The sequence below is a fragment of the Antennarius striatus genome, chromosome 1 (assembly GCF_040054535.1).
Source record: "Antennarius striatus isolate MH-2024 chromosome 1, ASM4005453v1, whole genome shotgun sequence".
NCBI classification, from domain to species: Eukaryota; Metazoa; Chordata; class Actinopteri; order Lophiiformes; family Antennariidae; genus Antennarius; species Antennarius striatus.
In genome coordinates this window covers 19,355,267-19,376,206 of record NC_090776.1, presented here as the reverse complement: position 1 = coordinate 19,376,206, position 20,940 = coordinate 19,355,267, and the positions used below count along the sequence as shown (strand labels likewise).

The window sequence follows — 20,940 nt, the reverse complement described above, 5'->3', positions numbered from 1 at the left end:
CTTGACGATGTTTTTCTTACCCCCCCCCCCCCCCTCGTTCTGCCACTAAATATAAAACGTGCCCAGAAATATGGGATGTATGGAGCAGGGCCGTGATGTCACTTGTTATTGCTGGATATGCGCACCAGTAAATTTGGGATTACTTTCCAGGAGCACGTTATGTCACAAAGGCCATATTGTTGGCGTTGAGCTGGGTGTAGCGTGTTCTCCCTCGCTCCTTCCCTTGTTTTGTGCATCGCTCGGCTGCGTTCTCCTTCATTCACGCCCGTTTTCTTTTCCTTGCGTCGCTGCCGTCGAACCTATAGGATGCCTTACATGATTGGAAAAAATTGCGCATTGAAATGCGTGCAGGCTAAAGTCCCAGAGATGTTACCTACACACAGGTTTTACCCCTGAAATGTGATTATTTGTGAAAGTTGCTGTGGATATTTTGGCTTCAGGAGATTGTTGAAGCATTGGGTGTTCCTGCAGCGCGGCGGAGCTACACTCTCTGAAACGATGAGACGGATGAAGTGATGATGGATATATTTTCATTCCTTCTCTGCACTCCGGCGCTGCTTTTGTTCCGTGTGGGATGGAGGAGCCTCCTGTTTTCCCCTTAATGAAATTTGCCTGTAGCGCATGCGAGCAGCGACCTCTTACCTTGTTTGACTTATTTATTGCCTGACTGTGGAGGTAATGTGACCTTTCGTTTCCAACGCTCCTTTTGAATCCAGAAAAGGAGCGTTCAACTCGATTACACCAGCGATCAGTGGCTCAAACACTACATTTGTTTCCTTTTCGGGATGGGGGGGGTGGTAGTCGAGTTGGGGGGCAGGCCGAGTAATAGCCCTCCTCTTTGCTCCTTGTCTCTTACCCCTGGCCCTTCCACCTCTACAAGCCAACGAGGGGGGAGAGGCTGATTAGGGTGGGAGAGAAATGGCCATGGAGGGCTGGAGAGGTGGGGGGGCATGAGCATGATGAGGGAGAATGGAAAGAAAGAGCGAGAGAGGAAAGAGAGAGAGAGTGGGGGGGGGTCAGTTCTTGCCATGTCACTGGAGATTTGTGTCCTCCTTTTAAATCATTTCCCTCTTAAGAAGATTAAGAAGGCAGAAATATTCTCAAACTGATCGTTTCCCCTCCCCCTAAATGGACTCATTTGCATTTGCAAATGCTGCTACTAATTGGGAGCTTTTAAAAAAAAGAAAGAAAAACGATGTCTTTAAGTACAAATAAAAGAAAAGACAGGGGTTATAGTGTTAATTGATAAAAGGCGACAGACTTAAACCACAGGCTTAGCTTCAAAATGACTTCCTGTGTGTGTTTTTGTTTCTTTTTATTAAATTAAGAATAACACTGGAGCGTTTTTTACTTTCCAGTTACAGGAGGAAGTTGAAGAAGACAGGGTTTGGCATCGGGTTATAAAATCAGAGGATAAATTATGATTTTTGGAAGGCTGGTGGATGAACGTCCAGATTTCGTCTTGTTTAAAAATGTCTTAACATTCAAGTTTTCTTCTAAAATAAGTACTTGTCAAAATCAGGAAACGTGTGTTGCCCGTGGAAAAGGCCACCGCCAAACGCCGCGTCTCCGCTTTTTCCTCGAAAACAAGGTAAACACGGAATAATTTGTGGACGCCAATGCCTCATTGTAACCTGATCATTTATGGATCAGCTGTTCCCTTTCTGGTTTAATCCACCATGTGATTGATTTTCAGTGCACTACTGTTGGAAAATATCCGCGCTAAAGCGTGCCCGTAATGGGGGAATCATTTGAATACAGATGGTTGCAGTCGGGCCTTGTCACTGGAAACCACTCGGAGCCCGGAGACAATTGCAGGTTGATTATGTTGCTCCTGACAGAAGTTGCAACTTCATTGTAAAAGGCAGACATATTTGCATCTAAATGCTTATTGTAGGCATCTTAACAGCATAAAGACTGATTGTAAATGCCAGCTGTTGGGCTGAGCTGGGGAATAAAAAGGAGGATTTCAATAAGGAAAATGTAAATGGAAGCCAGGGAATTATTTTCAAAACACTGGAGATGAAATGAATCAATAAATAAATGCTGTTTTGTTGTGGTATTAAACGTGTTCATACGGTAGACACCCGGCGCGTTCTGACATCGTGTGTCACCGTGCTAACGGCGGCTAACAGGCGTGAATTTATTGCTGATTAATTGGTCTGACCGGGACGTTTGAGCCTCGACAGGTATTTGTAACGTCTGTTGGGCAATGTGTGCGTTTGTATGTGTGCCACTCGTGCACATGTGTGTCGTTGCAGAGTGATGCTCCTGCTGGTCGGGCTCCTCCAGCTCTTTGTCCTGCAGCACTCAGTGCGTCTGCCTCCTCAGGAGACCGGCAGGCTTCTCTAGTGCCGCTCCACAAAGGCCCGGCTTCCTTTGAGGTGTTAAAAACTTCCATTTATGCATCTCCCTGGACAAAAAAAAAAAAACCCACCAAGTCCATTTGAGTCCGGTAGCAACACAGGCAGACATTGTGGCCACGCTTCTCTAGCACTCATTTCACAGATTCTAAAACCAGCATGTGGTGAACAGGATTTGTTGGGCTAAAGTGCCCCGTGAGAGCCAGGCGATAAGAGGGCGGAAACGCCACCGTGCAATAAACGAGAAGATGGGTCGAGGGAAAATCAACACATTACCTAGGAGAGAGGGAATGCCTTGTTTTCATACCCCCAGCATGGGCGAATACACAAACCCTACGCCGAGACAGAGACAGACAAAAAGAAGTGTGTTTGGGAGAGTTGAGAAAACACGACTCGTCTTCGTGTGTTTGCTGTTTTGTGTTTCTGGAGGGGCTCAAAGAGAATTAATAGCCCCTCTCTACCTCCACCCAGCTGCTCACTAACTCATTTTAGTCTTGTTTGATGGAATCGACAGATAATGCCTTCATCGAGGTCGTGTTTAGTCAGATCCGTATCACAAACTCCTGACAGAATGGCTGCAGCCTCTTCTCCTCGGCCAGAACACAGGTCCCTTCTTCTTCTTTCTTCCAAAGCGGTTAAAGGGATATCCTAGAGTGATATTCGAGTCGCTGCTAGACATTTTGTGACCTTCTTGTCAGCCGCGGTTCAACCCCCTTTTGTTGGAAAATGGCAGTTTGAGAGAGAAATAGGAGAAAAGAGAGATCAGGAAACAGTTGTTTGTCTCTCGCAGCTTTATTTTCTTTGCAGATGACTGCAGAGTTTATCTGAACGGTAGCAAAAATTAGCCGCCACCGTTGGTCTCAGAAAGTTTTACCTGAACGACAGTTGCGGCGGCGGCGGCGGCTTCCTGACCAGCAGCGCCGCCTGCTAAGGTGATTACAGGAGCTGTCGTTTCATATTTCACAGATGAGGCTTTGGCGGCGGGGAGCGACTTTATGGAGCTGATATTTAACAGACAATCACACGTGTTCAATTACTGATCAGACATGTCTGCGCCAGAATGTTGAAGCGCTTCCACCCCCACCGCTCCTGCCTCCCGTTTCCCTATTTCCCTGGGGACCAGTGTTACAACCCCACCTCGCCTCATCCCCCGTCCCCCCACCAGTAGTAGTCCTGGACTGTCTGCTCATGTGGCTGCTGCCGCAGAGATAACCACACAGCATCCAGGTGAGCAGCAGCCGGCTGATGGCATAGATTAGCTTCATTGTCAAAATAACTACCTCTGCAGAATTGCAACTTTAGCATGTTTGGACGCAGGAGAGAGGGAGGATTTGGAGTGGGGGATTGGGAGGATTTTTTTTTTTTTAACGTGTTGCAGTTCTGGATGAACTCTGAACAGAAGTTGGTTCGAGTTCTGGCTCGCCTGGTGCGTCTGCACACAACTACCCCGACTCCAAACGCATCTCCACACGCCAGCCAGTTGTTTAACTACACAACACGGACCTGAAGCTGGTCGGAACAGCCATGAAGTGCAAACCCCCCACACATACACATGCCCCCCCCCCCCACCATGTGGTGATGCAGTCTATTGATAATGAGCCGCTGCCGCACGATGCTTGAAAACACAACTCTCTGTTATGGTGAGGGGGGAATGAAATCAAGCGTGGCCCACTCTGAGCATGAACACATGTTTGGTGTGTGTGTGTGTGTGTGTGTGTGTGTGTGTGTGTGTGTGTGTGTGTGTGTGTGTGTGTGTGTTAGTTGTAGCTACAGAAAGGGCCACTCTCATAGAACAGCCACAGGTGGCTTCTATCCCTGCTGCATTGATGCAAAAATAAAGAAATAGAATTATCATATATGTCTTTTTGGATCTTATAAAACACTATTTTCAGTGAAGGGAAATTATTTTAACAGGAAACTCTCTCTGTGGCCTCTGGAGCCTGAAATGTTCTTGGCGTCTCTTTACTGTCCCTCACAAAGAAGAATTAACAACAAACATACTGGTTCACTGTGTTGACAATTTATTTTTTAAAAAAATGCAATAAATTAATAATTTGAATTGGCTGTGAGTTGGCTGGAATTGGGTTTAATAAGTCCCCTGATCCTCTAATGAGGAACGGGCAGCGCCTGTTTTATGTTTCCTGCCTGTAGGTCGAAACGCTGCAGGAAAACGCCGCTCCTCGCCGCTACAATGGGCTCGTTGACACCGACTCTTATTACACCACAGGGATTACCACACCACCTTCATTAGAATATCATTTGGGCTCGCTCGTTATTCCCCATTATAAATTCTTTTGTTTTTTTTCCCCCTTCCCTCTCAGACAAATAATTAACTTAAGTAACCGATGAATAAGGAATTCATTTCCCTCATGTTTTATTTAGTCCCATTGTTCTCAATTAACGTGAGCTGGTGAATTGAAGGGTTTGTTAATGTGTATTTATAGGAGCTCTGGTTTATTTTGGCACGACAGAAATCCATCCTGTAGGAAAAGGTGTTCGACAAAGACTGGATTATTGAATGAGAATCCGTGTAATGTGATGTTTATCCAGCGGTTGAGTCGACTCAACAGGAGCTGATGTGAGATAATAACGTGTGTGTGTGTGTGTGTGTGTGTGTGTGTGACTACTGAAGGATTGTGTTTGGTGATTTGACCTTAAAACGGAAAATTTTGGTTGCATTTTGTCTTTTTATTTATAGACACATTTGAAAAACAAAAAAAACACTTGGTTTTTATTATATTTTTATTAAAGTTATTATTTCGCGTTTTTTGGACAGGGCAGCCAAAGACGACTCTTCAAAGACGACTCTTTACGTCACACGATCGCAAAGTTTTTAAACCTGCTCCATCCTTTAAACGAGCAAAGGGAACACTTTCCTTATGATCCTCCAGTGCAGCTTTGCAGACACTCATTCTGTGGTGTTTCTATCGGAACACTGCCAACTACTGGCCCGGCATGTGAACTACAGCATTTTTTTGGAGGGTGTTGTGGATTTTTTTCTCTTTTCATTGGTGCCCATTAATTAACTCGGAGGTGCTTCACTCATTGTCACAAACGGGTTCAGACCCACAATGTAGCGGGAGACATTGGGTTTTTCTTGTCTTACTGGTGGTGGCTTGCTGGCCCTGGCGGTCTGAGACTAAGGTTCTGCAGCGCAAATTAGTGACAGACCATTTAAGCGTGACCTTAAAAAACCCTTGGCCCTGTTTAATTGGCAGTGCTGAGGCGTACTAATTGTATAAATCAGCTGGTAATGAGATCTTGGCTTATTGTGAAACACAAGATAATGTGAGAAAATGAACAGTAATGAGCTTACAGCATTTTCATCACTCAAGCTGGATCCGATCATTGAATCTGTGTGTTGTCATAACCTCTCAGCTGTGGATGGAATTCGGTTAGAATTGCAAAACTTCCTGGGTATTTTACTTAAAACTGTAGCATTGTAGCACTTGAACGAGACACGCCGAGAAGCAGCAGCCCATAAATACTTCATCAGAAAGGGATGAGCGGGAAGAAAGAACGTGAGGTAGAGCAGTGTCTTTGAGGACGCTGTTTATTAGTGGAATTACCCATAAGGACAAGCTTAAAATAACAACTTCTGTCTTCCTGTGTTTCAGGTTTTTACATGACTTCAAAATCAGTTGACCAGTGATTGCTGGAAGAGAGTCTTTCAGTTTTTGTAAGTATTAATTTGCCTCGCAGCTTTTCCTGTCTCACCCCTGCTGCCTTTCACCCACACGAACACCTGCGTCAAATGAGGTGGACAATCCGATTGGCACACATTGTATGCACAATTAGACGCTTACATACACGCAAAGTTTCTACCAGGGCCTTTTAGGCCTTATTTTCTTTTGCATTTTGTTTTCAATTTAAATTTATGTTTTGGTTACTCAGGATCATTTTTTTGCTTTTCTCGTGTGTCAAACTCCTCGTGAGTCGTAGTCTTGTTTTCCCATGCAGGGAACTGCACATAACCTTCTGAACAATTCAGAACTATTTTATCTGTTTATGTACTAAAATATGTCTCTTTAAAGGAAGCTTAGGTGACAGATTTTGAAGTAATTTGCTCTAAAATGCAGAATTTGCCTTAAAAAAAAAGAGAATGGGAAAACTTTGGATATATCTGCGTCAACACAAATATTACTAGAACAATATTTATGCAGCGGGACCTGCTTCTTTAATAAAAAATGCATCTTAGATATTAAGCAAACAAAGGAGAGGAACTTAGCTGATATTATTCTTTCTTCTAAATGTCACTTGATATCCTGGGAGGTATATTAATGTGTCGGAGCAGCTCTCCAATAAGAGCCGGTGTGGATGTGTGTGGATTCAAAGCTCAGAACCATTTTCCATTGTTTGATCATTCCCGTTTCAGGTCTTCTGACATAAAAAAGAAAAAGAAACCACAACCCTATGCTCTCTCTCAAGATCTGAAGCTCTATCGTCGCTAGAATGTTGGTTGAGTTTTCTGTGAATGACTTGAACTCATAAAACGGTCGATCTATGTGTGCGACAAGAATATATGGACATAAATACAGCATGGAATTATGGGATGAATGTATGAAATTCAATGCATACCTATCAAAAAGCTCCATGGTGACAAAAAATGTAATATAAATAAAACCCTATAGCATCATTTTTTATAAATCAGTTGGAAAAATCTTAGTTTTCACTGCATCAATTCTAACTCATCCTCACGTAGCATCTTTAGCTGCTTCGACAAAACCAGTAACCAAATCTAGACGACAAAATTCAACACATAACCATCTCGTTATAATGTACCTACAAGAAAAAGTCACGATATTTTGAATTCTCAACCCTGAAAATGAGGGAAATGACTAAACGGTTCTACAGGATCATTGGCGTTCACCACCACCGGGTGCCCCACAACTGATCCAAACCAACATTTCGATCTGGATCCAGATTTTGTTGTTGGGTTTTTGGGAATTCCTGCCAACAGAGATAAAGACCTTAACGGATACAAAAACAAAAAACCGACAGGATTAACAATCGACTTGCATGTATTGCCAGCTGTGTCCACTGCCCCCTGCTGGTATGTGGTGAAACGCTGCAGCCGACGTATTTCATAAACCACCTCCACGGTGATGATTTTAGCATGAATCCCTCACACACACACACACACACACACACACACACACACACACACACACACACACACACACACACACACACACACACACACACACACACACACACACACACCGACACCGACACACACACACACACACACGCATTTCTTTCCATCCCTCTCCCTCTGAGACATGAAGGTGGATCCTCACGCCATCCAAAATCTAAATCACTGGGCCTGAAGCCCCAATAAATCCCCAAACATGACAGGAAGTGATTTAGTCTGCGTCTGGAGCACTTAGAGAACATGTTTAATTACGTTCGCGTAATCTCGTTGGGAGACACCTGAGGATAGGTTAGCCCACCAGAATGGACCATATACATTATTTGTTAGTGTAATTTATCTAATAAGCAGCAGCCACATGGTCTCTCAGCTCTGAGCGAACCGTGGACAGATTCCACTCGAGGGGAGGATGGGGAGGGGGTCGTTTTGTCAGAAATTAAATAAACAGCACTTCAGGATAAAATGAAAATGAATAACCTTTGAATGGGTTTTCTTCATCTATTATTTGTCAAATGAGCCTCTTCAGTCCACTGACCCTGCAGTGATTATGGTCAACATGTTGCTCAACACAGACCGCTTGACAAAAGATGGCTTTTGCACAGATTTTAATTTCATCAGCCACAAATACATCAGAGGATCCCAGCGCGCCTTTGGAAAACTAATCGTGTCACATGTCATTACCTGTAAAGAATAACGACCCACCCTCCTGAACGACACCCGTCCTCCTGAGCCCGGCACCGGCAGGCCGGCTGCTCAAGAACGACCACGCTTTGACAAATCCTGAGTAAAATATGAATTTTCACAATTTGATCCAATTATTTTGGTACTCTTGTTAGTTTGTGATTGATATCTTATCACATTCATCATTATTATTACTCTGATGAGCATTTAGGCTTTGATGGATTGTCAGAAGCCTATTATGGACTTGGTTCCTGTCGTGCCTCTCCAGGTACGCTCTTTGTACTTTCACCTAGTAGGTATATACGGTAGGACCGACCAACACGTCACTAATCTTCCTGCTACCCCAGCTGTGGAAAGTAATGCATAACTAAAAGTCCGGTTAAAGTAATTAATGATTTCAACCATGAACTTTTCTCCCAAAACGCCATGAAACGTCTCCAGCTGATAATGCACCGTGATCCCGGAGTGTGAAATCCCCGTTGCGTTGAGAGTAGCCAGTTAATTGATTTGCAAATTATTTAAAGTTTGTGGTGCCCGAGGGAGCGCTAGAGTTTAATGACAGCCTGTTTTGAATGAGTTGAAAAACTCTTCCCAGGAAAGGAAGAATTAATTGTGAAGGTAAGCTAACAATAAACGCCGGGAGGTGTCGGCGTCGGGCGAATAAACTCATCCTGCATTGATTATTTCATCTGAATGTCCTTTAATATTTATTTGGAGGAACTTTTATTATCAAAATAACAAAATAATCTGTATTTATTGAAGAATTTTACACTTTTGTGAACTAAAATGGATTTATGTGCGTCTGTCAGCTCCTAACTTTCTGCTTGCTGCTTTCGAGTCTGGACTGGTTTTGGACCAAAAACGCGTCCCGGTGGTGAATGTAGCATCACGTTCATCCCACTGCCTTTAAACTGAAATTATTTGATCTCTGTGTTAATATCAAGGAGCATCTAATCTCCACCCATTAGCAGCCGCTGTCATTCAGACACACAGTGTCGGCCTGATTTAAATAAAATGAAATGAAGATAGTTGTTTCTGGTCCCTTGGCTTCACTCATTGCCATAAACATATGCTCTGTGCCCCGCTTCTTTCCATCTTATTTATGACTTTAATTTGTTGTGTGGGCTGCGCAAGAAATCAAATTTAATCCAACCCTCCCAGGGACCCTGTCATATAATAACATGGTAATTTCTGTGTATCCTTTTGAAAAATGAGGAAATTAATTCTTCCTGACATGTTCTAATTATTCCAGTGTGAACGGCGGATGGGCTCCCCCCCCCCCCAGCCCTCTAAGTGTCAGTTGCCGACGGGTGGCGAGGTGCTAATGCTGACCAGCAGCGCGTTTAATTTGAAACATGAGCAGACACCTTTCAACACACCTTTTTTATGTTGGAGTGGCTCACACAAATTAATTCACTACTCATCTGGCAGCTCTGACTGAGGTGTGTGTGTGTGTGTGTGTGTGTGTGTGTGTGTGTGTGTGTGTGTGTGTGTGTGTGTGTGTGTGTGTTCAAGCCTATGTTTATGTGCAGCCTTGTAAGTTGAGGGTGGGAAGGGGGGGGGTCGGTGAAGCAATATTGTCATTAGTAACGGTAACAGTAGTTGTGTGTGTGTGTGTGTGTGTGTGTGTGTGTGTGTGTGTAGACATATGTGCTGGACCAGGTATCATCGTATTTCACTTGACTTGGTGTTGAGTTGGCATGAAGGTGTCTGCTGGGATTTCTTGAACACCCCAACTCCCCCAACACACACACACACACACACACACACACACACACACACACACACACACACACACACACACACACACACACACACACACACACACACACACACACACACACAGACAGACACACACACACACACACACACACACACACACACTAACCAGCAGCACCTTTTCACACATCGACTGAAGGGATATTTAATTAAGTCGTCATCAGACCATCTTTAGTTTATCTCGTCAAGGACGACCTGATATTTACCGATCAAAGGCCGAAAACAACGCAGATGTTTTGAAATAAACTCTTAGCAATGCTGCAATAATGATGATAATGATAATAATAATAATAATAATAATAATAATAATAATAATAATAATAATAATAATAATAATAATAATAATAATAATAACAATAATAATAACAACAATAATAATAATAGTAATAATATAATAACAATAATAACCTGTGTGTGGTATTGACTTTATAAACTGCTTGTTGAATAGACGCCTCTGTACAGTCAGATATTTTATTATTATGGAGAAAAACTGTCCAATAATTAATCAAATTGCGACGACTTCACTGCTGTGAATCCACGTCTTTCTACGCGTTCCGGCGTTGGAGAGGAGGATGGTTTCTCCACTCTAATTCTGTTTTGTGAATGGTGGGCGTACCCCCCCCCCCCCGGCCGTGACTCATGGAGGAGAGGGGGCGTCGACAGGGCCGTGCCAGGGTGATCTCTGCCATCTTGGATCCACGCGCTCCCCATCGCCGTTGGAAGAACTGAGGCATGGGCCACCCCTCACGTTGCCACGGCAGCAGCTCTGTGGGCAAAACCTGCTTCATCGACGTGTTTCCAGTCTGTAAATCAGAGCGTTCTGAGTCCAGGTCGGCTCGACTCTTGGAGTTCTTGGATCACTGTTTATGGTTAAAGTGTACTAACTAACCCGGGATGGCGTTCTCCTTGTCAGAGCCGTAAAGCTAGCAGCTCCTCGGTCCTGCCTGCGCTTTGCTCTGCCCGTTAATGACTGATGGCTGACGGTGCGTTTCATGCCAAAGACCCACACGGCTGCTGGCAGAGCGTTAAATCAGCAGTCAATTTGACTGGAAGTTTGAAATGTGGGCTGGGTTACGGGGATGCGCTGAAGCCGTGTTAATAGCTAGCTTGTTGTCCATATGGTGCTGCTTTAATGGAGCCCATTTGTTGCAGATGGTGAGAGACGTGGTCAGGCAGAGGCAGCGTTTGGCAGAAAGGGCTGTCGCTGCTTCTCGGACCGGTCCGGGCCAATTTTGCGACGACTGTCCCCCCCCAACCCCACCCAGTGTCTCCTTCACCGAGGAACACCCGCCCTTGAATTGTGGCTCAGCCTTGATTTAAAGATACTCCTGTTAGAACACATACAACGCGCCTCAGTCACTTTTTCCTGAGCTGGGGCGGCTCGGGATCCAAACCGCACCTTTGCTTCCATAGGCTAAGTTAAGTTGTTTGACCACAATGGGCCTGCAGACAGCAGGCACAGCTGAGGAAACACAAACACACAGCGAATAAAAGAACAAGAGTTATGGAGTAAGACCCAAGACGAAGACAGAAACCGAGCACAGCTAATCCTTTCCTCTCCTGCTGCTGCTTTGGGATGAATTTGCTCAGAATCAAAGAGTCTATTTGTCTTCTTCAACTCCCAAACGATGGTTCTCATCATTTAAAATCCACGCTATATTTTTCGCTGGTATTTCCAAGCGACTTTACATCCATCTGGGGGTAATTGTTTTGGTCTTTGTGCAGCCACTCCGGCGCTCGTGTGCTTTTTGCACTTCAGAGAGGTGAGGAGACACGCCTGATCTGCTCTGCACTGTTTGACGGTTGTTTTCTCACGTTGTCACCGGCTCGCCGTGCTGTGGTGATGGTATTATGTGCTCTGGGCCCAGCTGAGTGGAGAAAAGAGCAGAGCTGCAGCCCCCCCCCCCCCCCGAACCTCCGAGCTATGCCACTCCCGCCTCCCCAGACACCTCATTGTGAGAAAAGTCTCGCTGAGCCCTTTGGGTCTAGGGGATCGGCTGCCTCGCTAAGTGCTGGCCAGACTGAAAGGCACAGTGTCCTTGGGTTCGATTCATTCTTTCCATTCTCTCAGAGGCTTTGTCTCCCCAGCAATAAGAGTGTGTGTGTGGGGGGGGGGGGTTCTCCAAATTACACTCATGTCACTAAAACTTAGGTGTGTATCGGGTGAAATTTGTCGTTGTGTTTTGTGTTATTCCTGTAGCTTTGTTTCCATTTGTGCATTAAAAAAAACAGATTTTCAGACTTTTTTGCAAGTATTCTTGTCGTAATACAGATTTTCTTTTTTCAGAGACATTTAAATATCTGAAATAAAAAAAAAGAAGAAAAGTCCCGCTCGCAAATCGGTGATCTGGAATCGCTGCTGGTTTTACCACTTTACACAACGCACTGGAAACCCTAATAAATTCTCCAACAATCTCAAAGCCATAAAAGCCAATACCAAAGGGAACAATAACTAATCGGCTAATGGAAAGCTCCTGTCGGTCATTTTTAGCCATGTGTCGCCAGGATTTTTGCGGCTGAAGCTTCTGAACGAACCCTACAAGTGATGACATCATGACCACATCCTTTTGCCGCATTGACGCTGTGAGTCCCCAGCTCGGGTCCCCCCCCCCTCCCCCCTAACCCGCCAACCGCCGCGACCGGGCTCCCAGAAGCCACAGCGCCCTCGCCACACATGGGCTGCAGCTGGACCACCGCTGGCTGCTCTGGGAGCTGCGGCGGGCGACGCTGAACATACATGTGCTGTACGAACGAGGCCGTGTAGAGATCAGCGGGGAAAGTTTATTTGATGCAAACGTATCATCAGGCGCTCGGTGCAAACCGATGTTATATGCAAATCCACTCCCTCAATGGAAAGAGGTATAATTAATGATGCCAGTTCATAAAAAAGAGAGGACGGCTTCGCAGCCGTATTTCTGCTTTAATTAAAGACATGCCTTATTATAGGAGGAAGATGTATGCTCTGTGTGTTTTTCTTTCTTCCCTTCTTCCTTTCCCTCCTTCCTTCCTTGTTCTTCTTCTTGATTATCACTCGTTTCATAGTGAAAATGGTTCTCTGTGATTTTTTTTTTCCCCTGCCAGAACCCCACACGCTGACATGGAGGGCTTTCTTCGTAGCAGCTTTTTACTGAGGTTAGTTTCATTTCCGTTGTTGCCATCCAGGATCACAGGTCGGGTTGGGGTGGGGGTGGGGGTGGGGGTTAAGAATTCTGACATATTGTTAGCTCTAGCCGTTTGTCCTGTGTGCACATGTGTGTGTCAAATGTGGATCCCCAGCTGTGTGTGATGATTGTGTTGATGTAGCTAGCATGCTCACCCCGATAGCCCCCCCGCCCGTCAGACAGAAAGCACACACCCACCACCTCAGGACCACGTGTTTACGACCCTGAACCCCTCACTCACCTTTCCACCATCTGACACTGCATGCTTTTGTCTGACCTGACCCCCCCCCCCCCACTCTCCACCCACGCCACCCTTTATCGGCTCTGTGATGTTCACTGTTTGTATTCAACCCACCATAAAGATTTACATTTTTGTCTTTACCCTTCCTGTGATTCTAATTAAAAATGTGTGCCATGATTACACACGGAGCGGGTAAATAAGAGTGTATTTACCACTGGCTCCTCTCCGAGTCAACCACCTTCTCTCGGCTGCGGCGCTGCTCTAATTAGGGTTGGCTCATTAGAAGCCACAGCAGCAGCATCTGCCTTTCAAAGCTGCTGTCAGCCAAACTTTACTAAAGCTAATGAATCCTCTTTGATTTCTTTTTCAAAAGGTCACTTATTTGATTAAATTAACAGCATTTTTTTTTCTCCTTCTCTCTCTCAGAACCGTCGGGGGCATTTTAAAAAGAAAGGACAATTTGACGCCATTACTGTCGCTATAGTCGCAACGTCCTTCAGGAATACGATAGGAAAATATTTTACACACAGTGTACTGTTAAAATCACAGCTTTTTATTCCTGACACACAAACATGTATTTATTATGTACACTTATTCCTGTATGGGTGTAATCAGTATTTCTTTTATTTCAGAGCATGGTTTTATAAATTAGAATTATTATTAATTAATATTACTGTAAATTCCAGAATATTGAGCACACCTGAATATAAGCTGCAGGCGTCGAGGTGTTGTAACATTTGTACAGAAAGATTTTTAAATTTTTATTTACCACTGTTTTCCAGCTCCGTTTCCTACTTCAACAACCAGATCGATTGTCTTTAACTTAAAATCTGCATCATATGGATTCTTTGCGTGTTTTCAATCTAAAGGGGTGTGTGTCACGTGTAAAATGTCTGTTCAAAACTCAATCAAACCAGGGTAGCGTCTCCCTCGCTCTTCCATCCCTGTTTCGCTTTCGCACTTCCTGTTAGAGCGCTCCCTACAGGCCGGTAACCCCTAAAATCTATAAAATAGTCACATTGTTGTTTTACCAGCAGGTTTAAAAGCCTTTACTATAATCAAATTTTGTTTGATTTGTTGTTCAGGCGTGCAACATTTTACATTTTGGATGCACTGATGCAGTCGGCGTAACGCCACCCATCTCCAGTTCAACAAAACCTTCACTCGTCTACAGGAGAAAAATACGGCCTTTGACCTCGACTCAACGGTTTCCTATTGTTGGTTTAGCTGTGATAAAACGCTGGTAGAAGCATCACTGCAGCGTTATTCCACTTCCTTCTGTCAGAGTCTGTTCTAATGAAGCTCTAGAAGGACATCACGAACCGGCTGGAGAGCCGATCAGGTCCAGATTAAGGCCCTGGTTTAGAAGCAAGTGAATTGGGTCAAATGAATCTTAATGTTCAGAACCGAGTTGCAAAACCACAAATGTATCCGAACGGCACCGGGACAACCCGGTTGGCACCGGAGTGGCGTCTTATTGTTGATGTCATTCGAGAAAAACTGAACCCGTCTCTGATCCGACGTGTCTTTAAAAGATGACTGTTGGCTGTTGCGTTAAAAAGTACGTGTTTTCATTTCAAATCGGTTTATTTCAGACGTTAAACGTGTTTGTTTTTGCCTTTAGAGAGAGAGAGAGAGAGAGAGAGAGAGAGAGAGACAGAGAGAGAGACAGAGATGTCTTCAGTCTCTCGCTGCTCCCAGTAGGCAGGACCTCCCCCTACATTTCTGCCATTATTTGATGTAATGAAAGGAGAAAGTGTGTAACATTGAGATTGTTAATTAATTTAGTCTAACAAGATGAAGATAAATGAAACCCACTGAAGGTTGACTAGGCTAAGGGCCCCACTTAGCATTTTCCTGCCCTGCAGCTCCATCTCTCTCTCTCCTATACAATGGCGCGCTGCTAATCGGTGCAGCGTTTTTGTGCGAACCCTCCCAGCTCTCGCCGACCGAGGTTCAGATGCACGTCGAACTCGTGACACGACATTTTATTTCTTGTAATCTCCTCGGCGTTTTTATCGCCGGCAGGATGCGAGGTTACGCAATTGTCTGAGTCATCCTAGACCGAAGCTCAGCTGATGTGAACGAAGGAAACACAATCTGTTCACGTGACAGACGTACCTTTTATTATCTCCCGCCCGACATCGGCCATAGTTTTTCTGCGACCGGAGGGAGGGTTATATAAATAGCCATTCTCTCGGCGACTATGTGGCCCCTTCACAAGAGCCTGTGTGACTCCCAGCCTTTCAGTACATGAATGCTTTCCTCTAATGCAAATCCGGGGGGGGGGGGGGGGCACGGGGGGCAGTAACAAAAAGCAGAGAGGGCTTCTTTTTATTTTTTTTCCTAGACATTTGTCGTCATCCAGAGACCACACAAGCAAATCAGCAGTTTATGGAGATACTTCTGTGAAGGATCTTCATGGCGGTGCAGACCGATCATTAAGCCTCCCAATCTCTGCTCACTGAGTCCTCCAGTCAACAATGGTTGGTTGATTGTATGGAGAGGATGAGAACAATTACGTCCTCTGTTTTGTCGGAGCGATCTTCGATAATGGCCTCATGATTGTTGTTCTCTCAGCGGGTTTTGCGATTGGAGGAGATCGTTTGTTGGGTTTTCGATCAGATCGTCACGCCAACGATCGGAATCACACCTGATCAAAAGAGAGCCGGAGCCCCCGCCTCGTTCTCATGTTAAAGGTGGAGAAAAAAAGATTAGAGCTGTTACCGTGGTTACTGCAACTTCCATATGTGAGGGGACAATGAACTCCAGTTCCTCCAGCATCTCAGCTCCAGAACAGAGAATGTGAGGAAGTGGACAGAACCCAATGGAACTAATAGACCACTGGTGGGGTTGGGGGGGTTGTGAGGTGAGGTCATCGGAAAAACCCAGGACGGTAAAGGCATCTGAGGAACGTCGTCTTCCGACGCTGCTGATCCAAATTGTCCTTTTGATTATTTCTTTTTAAAACAAAATTTGACCTAAAGGCCGTTAGCAACATGTCTCCTGGTGATAAAGGGGGTAACACGCCCCCCAGTCAGGATGCACACACTCCCACAGCTGATTAAATAAACACAAACAAGATGCCAAAGAGTCGGACCAATTAGACGGAGCTGTCAGTAGCTGTTAGGATTGTCTCGGCGCTGGAAACACCGTGTACTCTCACGCAAATCTTAAAAACAAGTTAATTTTCCACCTCCCGTCACCTCCTTTTCTGACTTCTCATTTCTGTTTAACAATATTATTTGGATTCTAATTAAAGATTTGAGGCGATAAGCGCCAATGGAAATACCGTTTATCATTTGCATAAAGATATTTATATTTCAGTCATAATTAAAACAGATTCCTTGAGCATTTAAAATTAAAAAATGGTTGAAGGGCGTTCCGTTTAGCGCCGCTAAAGAGCCGTCGCTCTAAAAAAGCTCTAAAACCCTGCTGAGTTATAATGATCCATGACGAAGGAACACTATCTGTTTCTCTTTGAGTTTTATGTCTCTTATTACAGCTGCAATATGTCCACTCACATTAAGCTAATTTATGGCCGAGGCCAGCTCTACAGCAGTACAGGTTAATGAATTTGGCATTACTAATTAAATGTTATTGCGGGATGAATATGAATCCGGAGGTCGGGGAGGGAGGAGAATGAGACAGAGGACTTTTCTGCAGTTCTTCCTGACGCTTGAGTTCAATGTGAGGAAAACGTGATGCGTGAGAGCGAAGGTGGCGGCTTAAAGGTAAAATGGAGGACGCTTTAATGTCCACGCAGTCCCCAAACACAGCATGGGCTTTTGATTAGATAAATGATTGGATCTGGATCCAATCGAGCAATAAAAGGATATTTTTGTGCTTAATTAATGTAAATTAATAAATGTAGGTAATGAATGGCTAATTTACTAAAGAAAGGAGGGTTGATGGCGATAATGAGAAATATTAAGTCTCCAGGATGAGACTGCAGTGTGAGGAAAACTAGACAGACACTTCCCTGTCTTTTAATCATCATGTTGGTAGTAAATAGTAAACCATCATTTAAATTGTTGGTTTGAATTTGTCAGAGAAATAAGTTGCAAGATTTTCAAAAAATGAACGCAATAAATGAAAGGAAAATGTGACCCTAAAAGTTGCAAAAACCTGTCAGTGATGAATTGTTGGTGCATCGAACGTCTCATCCACTAGACCAGTGGCGTTTCATCCGTTGTGTTTTCTGAATTAGCCAATAGGCATCCGAGCTCTCGCAGGCCAATCAGACGAGCCTCCATTGAAGGCCTGCTTCCCCTGCAAAGGGAGCGAAATTTGGATTTCTCCAACTCCACATTTTTTTTATTGTTTGAGTGTTGAGAATTAGCATCCATGCTAACACACACCACTAAATGCAATAAAATCTATTTCCCTGCAGGAAATCAATCAACTTCCTGCATATGAACTGACAAACTAGTCAGGGACTAGTGTGAATCTAAAGGAAGCGGATGTCTTGTGTCGCCCAGGAGTGTGGATCTGTGGGGCGTGACTGAATAAAAGTGACAGAAATGTTTAAAAAATCTTTTCATTTTTCAAAATCTTTTTTTTGGGGGGGGAATGTTCCACACAGCCTCCCGGTAAGCCGCTCAAAGCTCCTCCACTTCCAGCCAGTTTTCCCTCCTAACTGGATTCCAGAGACATTCCAGAGAGCTTGTTATACTATTGGTGTGAAGCGGCCCTATTTTCTCTTCTGTGTATTGTTGTGCTACATGCACAGTTTAAATCTTATTTTTCTCTCGCCGGCGCCGGTGCACTCCATGTCTGACATTCCCTCCCTGAGAGCTAAGCCTTTCAATTTGGATTTCAATTATCATGTTAGTTTTGTGATTAGACTTTAGTCCTCCAGGAATCAGACCTCTCTGCTCCTCTCTATTCCACTCTATCCCACTTCCCCTGCAATCACATCCCATCTGATGAATTGCGCATATAATTACGGAAGTTATTGAATATGCAGATGACTGTTGACTCTTGGTGTGCGGTTCATATTGCATCATCTCTGACTGTATCCAGCGAGGGTCTCTGATAAAGACCCACTCTGATAATGAGAGAGGACCGCCGTACGCTATTAGTCAGATATAATAGCAGACGTTGCGAGTGCTAAAAACTCAATTAAAAACAGCCAGGCTGTAATGCTTAGCATCGGGTAAAGCAGAGCTCCATGTTGGGCTCAGACAACAACGGCCGGTCAGTTGTAACACGGGGTGTTTGTGAATCAGCCAACATGAGGTATTTCCCCCGTATTACAGTGTGTTGCTGCCATCATCTTCTCCCATGATGCAATTCCCTGACAAGAGATGAGAATGGAGCACTTTACAGGCACACCCATACGAGGGAGTCGTGGGAAATCCTGGAACTTTCGATCGCTTTTAAAGAGCTTTCTTCAAACCTGGCTCACAAATAAAGACTAAAATGGTTCCAAGCTCACCAGAAACGGGTCTGGTACTGCCTTTTTTTTTTTTTTTAGCTGTTAATTTGCTCTTCAACAAGTCCAAAAATGAATTCTCTCTCTTTTTTTCCTTCCACATAAATCTAGCCTTATGTGGTTTCTCAGATAAAGTTTCACACACAATTGAGAATACAGGGAAGCGGAAGAAACCAGGTCCTGTATTTTTAGCCGGAGCTGCAGTGATGTCGCCGCCGTTTATAGCCGATACCCGAGGCTGATGCTGGGCGGAGCCAGGGAGGCGGAGCCTAGAAATCACTGCATGTTTCTGCTGAAGTAATGGACATCATTTGAATGAGATAATCTATTTCTGTGGGAGTTATTGGGAATGAAGACAGATAGAGGGGGTGTGATGTCAAGGTGCTGCGTGGCAACACACACAAACACACAAAGTGAGCACAGATACACATCTGTGTGACCATTACTCTGTCTGATCGTCTTTGTTCTGTATGTTTGGCTGAAGATTTATTTCTAGTACATTCTATGTCAGTTTGCTGGTGTAAAATAATCAGATTTTTAACATCTGAAAAAGCTTTTTTTTTTAATTTTTACTAGTTCACTTTGGGTAAACAGTCTAACATCCACACACAAGGGCTTTGGGGGTGCATTCAACACCCTTTCATGAATTCAATGGTGCAGAAACAGCACACTCAAGACTGTTGGGAGTAGAGTCTGTAAAGAAAGCTGCTGAAACTCTTAATAAGAGAGAATGTCGTTTTCAGATGAGTCAAGAACTGACCTGTGGAACGTCAGAAAAACCAGGAAAATTATATTTAAATCAGAGATTTATCGAAATCCTCCTCGACTTTTTTCTGCAGGGAGACGACAGCAACGCGGACCTTCATCCGAATTCCGTCGGCACATTTTATTAACGATTACTTCCCCTTTAAAATGAACACAAAATCAAAAGGTGCTTTAAAACCGTACAGAAACAAAGGCGGCGCTCATCTAAACGAAATGACTCTCATCCTGTGGTCGCTGGCGTTGCGTCAGCAAGCGTGATTACTGTTGGATTTTCTTCCTCCGTCATAACCGTCTGATGTAACCCAGATGCAAACAGGGCGTCTATCTCGCCGCACTCCAGCCAGACCCTTGTGTGTTATTAGGCTAATAGAATAGAATATGTTTACACCCACTGATAGCTTAGGAGAAGGTCAAAAAGGTTAATCAAGTGTTGTAAAGAGGCTTCTGCTGGCTGGCTAATGGACCCGGACACAGGCGGAAACACACAATGACTTGTTTTTAATTTCACAGACCTTTAGTGGTCGGTAGAATTAGAGGAAGGGTTCACCTCAGCGGCCGATGGATTGCACTAGACTTCACTGTGAAGAGTGGGCAGCGACCTTTGTCAGGTTCTAGCTATTGTTTGCAGATTAGTTACCACACATCAGGCTGTGAAAGACACATCTGGTACCCTCAGCTGAGACAGACAGGGTGTGTGTGTGTGTGTGTGTGTGTGTGTGTGTGTGTGTGTGTGTGTGTGTGTGTTGTACAGCCCACCTACAGTCCTTATCTGCTTATCAAATATTTGTCTGGCCTTCACTGCCTATTTACTCTCCATTCTGTTTACTTTGCGTATTGAAATCTGTCTGAGGCTGAAGTCTTCAGATATTTTATTGCTGTTGATGGTGTGTATCGGTGTGCGTTTAATCATCTGTGTGTAAATGAAACCTACAGATCTGAACAGACCTGGGTATTTTCCCCAGTCGTCATATTTTGAGTTTCTTAGCATCTTGGCACGCCACCGCAGGAATCATTTGCTATCAAGGAGCATAAATTCAGGTCAGCGCTAACCGAAAAAGATGACGCCATCACACATAAAACCGTATTTGTTTAATATCTTTTTGATCGCTTCTCCGATTGAGATCCAGAGAGCGGTCATAAAGCTCTCAAAGGACAAAGGGCCCCTTTGTGCGAGCGGGGGCCCCAGTTGAAATGTAGTAGTAGTTTGAGATGACCAGATTATTTCCTACTGTCCCAGCGAGGCGAGGGCCAGGCGCGCCGCGGCCCCGCACCGTGCTGCGCGGAGGCTCAGCATAATGAGTGTGGTGGCGGGGAACCACAACAGAGACGCTGCCTGGGAACCATAGGCCTGTGGCCCGCAG

General features: G+C 44.5%; 1 protein-coding gene across 5 annotated transcripts in view; it reads left to right on the top strand.

Annotated features, from left to right (window-relative positions):
- sox6 (SRY-box transcription factor 6) overlaps nucleotides 1-20,940 on the top strand; it is a 117,708-nt gene that overhangs the window by 10,625 nt on the left and 86,143 nt on the right. For 4 of the 5 annotated variants that reach the window (XM_068314272.1, XM_068314269.1, XM_068314271.1 and 1 more), the window contains exons 2-3: nucleotides 5,981-6,042; nucleotides 13,057-13,107. In XM_068314272.1, coding sequence (XP_068170373.1) covers nucleotides 13,073-13,107 — 35 coding nt within the window. In that variant the 5' untranslated portion in view covers nucleotides 5,981-6,042; nucleotides 13,057-13,072. The remainder of the gene's footprint in view (nucleotides 1-5,980; nucleotides 6,043-13,056; nucleotides 13,108-20,940) is intronic. The other variant, XM_068314270.1, reaches the window with a different exon arrangement.